The 6941-nt window shown below is 28.9% G+C and overlaps 1 protein-coding gene across 1 annotated transcript in view; it reads right to left on the bottom strand.

The window, feature by feature from the left end:
• Positions 1-217: 217 nt before the first annotated feature.
• LOC117171355 overlaps positions 218-6941 on the bottom strand; it is a 22587-nt gene continuing 15863 nt past the window's right edge. Inside the window, exons 4-5 of the mRNA XM_033358603.1 lie at positions 477-541; positions 218-334 (exon numbers count right to left, since the gene is read on the bottom strand). Coding sequence (XP_033214494.1) covers positions 218-334; positions 477-541 — 182 coding nt within the window. The remainder of the gene's footprint in view (positions 335-476; positions 542-6941) is intronic.

Here is a 6941-nt window from a genome sequence, read left to right as displayed (position 1 = left end):
ATCTTCAACCAAATACATAAACTGTCTATCGACAAGATTTATTTTCTACAAAGAAAATTAAACAAGATGAATTTTTACGTGACGAGAGTGAAAAATCGAATTCGAAAAACTTACACCTCGTTTTCGTCCATCTGGTGACCTGGAAGTTAAAATCAGAAAAACAAAAACTTGATTTCATTTTTAAAAATTTAAATTCGTTATATTTAGGGAGATATTATTATAAAATAGTATATAATATTATTATATTTAATATACTTAGTATCATAGTATATAGTATTATTTTCAGTTTTGCGAATGGTGTGATTGAAAATGTGTTCCTCTGTTTGATCAGGTTCTGCAAAAATATAAAGAATATTTTGTTATTACAGAAAAATTAAAAATTGTTTTAAAAAGATAACAAGAAAATAAGAAGAAAAGCAAATTAATAATATTATGAAAAAAAGCAAATTAATTAGAGAATAACAAAGAATATTTACGTTGGTTTTCCGCGTACCAGCGTACCAGCGTACCGGGTCTTGACGAGTTTCTTTAATAATGAAACCTGCAACAAAATTGATTAGGGATCATCCATAAACTACTTTACCAATTTTTAGCAATTATCGACGACCACCCCTCGTTGAAATACGTTTATTTGCCCCCCCCCCCCCCTAAAGTATCGTAGCCTTAGATAAAATCCGATTTTACGTTTATACTGATTTTTTTGTGTTTATAGCAAAGCAAGTTGCGAATATGTCTGTATTTACTGTCGAGACCATATGATGAATTATAAACTTCGGTAATAAATCAACAATATAAATAAAAAAGCGATTTTCAAAGCAAGTGCTGAAATGTGACTAATTGAATTTTATACGGCAGTCTTTTTGCGTGGTGAGTTCAGCTATTTTATTGAAAAGTTTAACTGTTTGGTTGCAAATTACCTGGCAAAATCGTCTTTTTGTTTTAAAATTAAATATTTGGGCTGGAAATCAAATAATTTTGTAAAGGTCGCATTTTTGGATAAATTCAGCAGCCATTTTTTAAATTGAAATCTTTTTTGGTTGAAATATTAACTAACACTTTTTTTTTTATGAGAATTTATTTTTCTAGTTAGAAAAATGCAACTATTTGGTTAAAAATTGAAACTCATTATTAAAACTCTTTTTTTTTTGGTTCGATGTTCACAACTTTAGTAGAAAATGTCTTTTTCTCATGGGAAATTAATCATTTATATTTATAAATTATCATTTATAACATGGTTGAAAAATAAATTATATTATTTAAAAGTCTTCTTTTGAATGAATTCAACTCTATTAAAGTTTTTTTAGGTCCCTAAATTCGAACGTGGCAACACAATTTCAAAATACAAAAATACGGATCGAATATGGCAAACAAATTTTTTTTAAATCTAATGAGTTGTCGGATTAGGAAGAAAATTTGTACTATAAAGATTTTTACATCCATAAAAATGAATGCGGGTTCAAATTTCAAAAATTAAGAATTGCTGATCCGATCTCGCGAACCAAAATTTGGAAAAATCCAAAGAATTTGCGGCTTTCAACGATATGCAGTGTTAAGTATTTTTTTCGGTATACTAAAAACAAATCTGATGTCCATAATCAAAAATCCATTAGCCATTGTCACAGGGAACTAACAACGTCAAGTCAAAACCCTCTAGTATCAATTTTCATCAATTCGAATTTTGACCTTAAATTCATATGCCGCAACCCAATTAACCCATCTATACCAACTTTCATTTAAATCCATGAATTAATTGGATTTTTTTAAAATTTGGTAGCTATATTGGATCAGCCATTTTAATTTTCCAATTTTGACCTTAAATTCGTCTTTAGTGACCAAACTAACTCCTTATATAACTACTTAGTTCCATTCGAAGCAATAAAAACTAAACTGCAAATGAAAGCACTCAAAGTGAAACTCTTAAATTTTAAACTTTGAAAATTCAACTTTGAAAATTGTTTCATTCCAAAATTTGGTACACGAATAAAATCGGCGATACTAACACTTTTTTACTGAAAATTTTTAAATTAAATACATTTAAACTGCCCAATTAAGAATTTCTAAGCTACTTTTATAGAAATAAAATGTTTTAAAGATTTAAATTTTTAACCAAAAAAGAGGAACTCTCAGCAAAATTGCTGAATTTTAATCTTCGTTTCTTTGTATATTTGTTTCAACGTATTATAAATAAAATTTTCCTTTTTTTCGTTGAAAAATTCAAAAAGATTTTTGAATATTCCATATATGTCGAAAGAGTGTCTAGAAACTTTCTTACCATTTTTTTCATTTTACAGAACGTTTAGAAGTGTTAGGATAAATTTTTACCGTGAAATTTAGCAATAGTTTATGAACTTTTCGAAGTTTTAAAATATTGTTAATCTCTTAAAAACTTTTAAAATTCTAAATATATCTCTTAAATTTATACACATTATTTTTTTGGAAATTTTGGAAATCTTTTGAAATATAGTCCTAAAATAAATTTAGTAAAACAAAAAGTAATTTTACATTTTTCCACAAATCTTAAGAAAACTTACCTAGCTGATTTTGCAAAAGATTTAAATGAAATAATCATTTAAAATAAAATGGCGATGATGATTTTGGAGAAGATTTTAATAAAAAAGAGGGTGGGATGCTTAGAGCCAGAAAAATCCAAAAAATTATTACAAAGAACCAATTTTATCATTTTTACCGCGGGAAAATGAAGAAAACGAAGTAAAAAAAATCTTGAGAAAAAATATAATCAAAATTTGTAATTGACTTAAACTAATCGTGAAAAATGTACTATTATTGGAGTTGGCCATGCCGCAAAGTTAAAGGTTATAAACAAACTATTATCACTATTACCAGTATTTACCAATAAACTTGATATTTTATATTATATTATAAATAGCTATTTATAAAATTAATTTATAAATAGCAGTTTTATAATTATTTACAAGCAGGGAATACAAATTGGAACGTACCTCGTTTACCCATTTTTCTTTATTCTGGTTCACTGCATTCTGGGTTTCGTTCCGATTTGTCGATGATTTATGGGAAACACAAGCGATCTCGCACTCGCTTTTAGGCAAGTAACGTCATATGGTATGAGAGCGAGTGAGAAAATGCCACTGATTTGGTAATACTGGAAAGCGCGACACTTTACGATAATGACCGATTCCGCAATTTTTAAATTACAAAGTGATCAACGGATTCAAAGCACACCACCTGAGGTGCGTTCCAGGCGACCACCCGGGTGAATTGGTGGGTGAAGTAAAGAAGTGGGCGGAGTTTACTAGGGTGAAGTGGAAGGAGAATGGTAGAATGAACGGTTTCGAGTGTGCGTCGGATGTATATTTGGTAAAAGATAGTTGAGGTTACGTTACACGAAAGTTAAAAAATGCAATAACAGGATAAGAAGATTTTAATTGCTGCTTCAGTAATGAGGTCGTTGTTATTACAAACAGTGATGTGTTCAATAATAGTGGAAAGTGATGAAGATACTAAACTTTAGATGATGAAGATACTAAATTTTATTCTTCTACTGAACTTGCGATTCCCGCTACTTCTACCCGCCAATTCCACTGTTCACTCACTTCCACCTACCTAGTTTCAGTGGGTGAAATAGCCGCCCGTCGAGTGACCAGTGAACGGTTCACCCGAGTGAAGCGCAACTATCACTGAACATCGTGGAACGGCTCGGAGCATGATCTAATAAATACATGGTCTAGCCACGCGCAAGTAAAAAAAACCGCACCAATAAGGACCCACCGCTTAATTTCTCCATCTTGGATAAGTAAGGCGGCAAACATTAGGGATTTGAAAATGTAAGAATATAAATTTCTTGTACTTTTGAGGTGTAGAAATATTTGAATCCCAATAAAATGTATTATAATAATGCTGAAGATCGCTAAAGGAAAATATAGATTAACTATTATTTTAGGTTATGTGTTACATAACCTCTTTCTGCGGACAAAAAGTGACATATTTGTGTCAAATAAAATGAAATTGAATTCAAGTGGGAAACATGGAAAATTATTGGGAATTTTATAGGACTGAAGAAAACCGGAAAATGACAGTGAATTTATTTTTTGACCGGGAATTTTACAAAATTTGTAGAATAAAAATTTTGTCCAACTTTGATTTCAACGGTTTCTAAATAATCTCCTAAATTGAGATATTTATAAATTCTTATATCATTTAGTTTAGAATGCTTTATTCGCAAATCTTTCACTTGAAAAATTTTCCATTTTAGACTTTTAATTTTTCAGGATATATTTTTATTTAAATAATTTTTAAATGCTGTTTTAAAGGTTACAAAATTAAAAATTAGAAGTTTTTTAAATCGAAGATCTATTTCTAAACAGCAGGTGGCCGCCGGACCTGGAAACCGAGAATTTTGCGAATTTTCAGAAGAAAAATCTGTCGAAGTTCGATTTTAATAGTTTTTAAAATAATTTAAGTGCATTTTTGAGGATCTAAACAATTAAAAATTAAAAGCATTTGATGTTGAAAATTTTTGATAAGAAACAGTTTTGTTTTATCAACTGTAAATATAAATAAATGAATTATTTTGAAAATTGATCTGTATTCTAAGTGTAGAAATCTGAACAATAAATGATTTGATAATAATACAGTTATAATTAAAGGTTTTTATTGAATTTAAAATATTGTGAGTCTAAATTATTTCATTTTTATCCTATTTAATTTGAAATTTCTTAATGTAGAAAAAGAATAACTATTCAATATTCAACAATATTTCACTGTTCATTTAAGACGAGTTAATTGAAACCTAATATTTAAAAGAAAACAATTTGAAACTGAATTGTTTTACATAGAAAGCTTTGAATCTTTAGATTTTCGAAGAACTTTTGATCTTTTAGCGTTACAATTTTAATTGTTCTATTCAAAAAGTGTTTAATTTATAAGTGAAATTTTTTAATTTTCATGCATAAATAAGCATTGAAGACTTATTTCTTGGAAAAAAAATTGAGTAATTTTAAGAGATATGAAGAAGTTGTAAAAAGATTCAAAATTAATTAAAAACTTGAAATTATTTCAAGTAATTTAAACGTAGTGTGTTAACATTTTTTTCACAAGTTCTTAAATATATTTTAACATTAATCGGAATTTTCCTACAATTTTTGAAAATTCAGCAAATTAAATAAAATCCTTAAAATCTTCCATGTTCTTCTTTGATCATTTTTTAAATCTCTTGAAATCTTCTGAAATGTAAATTTCAGGAAAATTTCAAATTTTCTGAAAGTTAAAAAAATGCAATAATTCATTTTAAAATATATTTAAAAGTTCTAACAAAAAATTCAAAAATGATTTTGAATTTGGAAAAATTTAAACCCACTTCTAGATTTTTCAAGATTTTGGAATAAAATTTTAAAGCATTTGAAGGATGCCTAGACTATTTAAAATAAAAATAATTCAACATCTAATTTAAGAAACATTAAGTTAAAAAAATCATTTTGCAACTTTTAATGTATCTAGCTTAAAATTACTTAAAATAACATAATTTTCTAAACTTTTAAAGTTCATTGCTTGATTCTTTAATTTATACTATTAAAAATGTTAACGTATCTTTTTGAAACTAATCTCAATCATTGAACTATTTGAATACACAATTTTTGAATTGAAAATTTTTAAACTTCAATTTTAAAAGCTTGGAATTCAAGGGTTCCATTTTGAATGCTTTAAAGTGTTGTTTATTTTTTATCACTTTATATGGAAAAATGTTTAGAACATAGTTTGATTTTTTAAATTTCATTGACCGTGAAAAATATCAGCGAACCGGGAAAAAACCGGGAAATGACCGGGAATTTTTTTCTTGGATAAAACGGCCAACCTGCCGTGCCCATGACATAAAAAAATGATAATTATTATGTTTTATTTATTTTATTGTCAGGCTCAATTTTTATTTTGTCCGTTACTTCCTCTTGCTTTTCCACTTTTTAGATATAATATGAAATCATATTGTATCAGATTAAAAATCTCTCTTGTTCTTAGCAGACTGTTCAAACTTACAATAAATGTTGGCAAACCCCTATAATATTGCATACATTTACACATGTTTTATATGTAAATTCAGAAGGATATCCAAATTGTACCATATGACAAATTATTGTCTAATTAATGCAAAAATAATAGGTCAATCCAGATCAAATACAGATCTAACAAACTATTCTGTAAAATTTACGGAACCGCGTAATTCTATTACAAACCTCTGTCACATTTACATATATATTTCTGAAATAATTGTCTACCTGAGAATTTTTCATTCACTGGTAAACGGAGATATTTGAACTGAAATTCTCTATCTCAAATTCTTTTGAATTCATTCTTTTAATATTCTCATAATATTTCTTCCTACATACTGATTTTCCTGTAACAGTTCGCCGTACAGTCTTACGCGTCAAACTCAAAGTGCGCGGTCAAAGTAACAAAATGGAGGTATTAAGCGGTTGCGTGACTTGAACGAAACAGGGCCCTCAAGTGGCTAGACCATGTATTCATTAGATCATGGCTCGAAGTGCACACGAGTGCACCCGGGTATTCCCCTGGAACGCAACCCTGGTGGTGTTGCTTTAAAAACCAACCGCGGAATCGAAGTGTTAGTTTTCGACTCGCGTTCATTTCTTTACTGGACATTGTCACTATATGTCTCGTTGCAGAAAACGAGCTATAATAAAGCGTTGGAAAGTGCTAAACATTTATTTTATTGCCTTGTTTATGTGCATTGAATTTAAACAGTGTATACATATAATGGGAAATAGTGAAGTGTATCGTCGACGAAAGAGCGGACGGCCTCAAACGTGCCGCAAAGCTCTGTCGAGGAAGAAGAATCAGAAAATCAGGTAGGGGAGACCGAGGAGAGTTGTGACAATTTTTACTTTAATTATTATATCTCAGTCAAGAAATATGCTAACGCTATCAGTTGTATGAATTAATGTAGCTCA

This window comes from Belonocnema kinseyi, chromosome 1 (assembly GCF_010883055.1).
Source record: "Belonocnema kinseyi isolate 2016_QV_RU_SX_M_011 chromosome 1, B_treatae_v1, whole genome shotgun sequence".
Taxonomy (NCBI): domain Eukaryota; kingdom Metazoa; phylum Arthropoda; class Insecta; order Hymenoptera; family Cynipidae; genus Belonocnema; species Belonocnema kinseyi.
The sequence above is the reverse complement of the archived record's forward strand: the minus strand, read 5'-3'. Positions and strand labels throughout refer to the sequence as shown.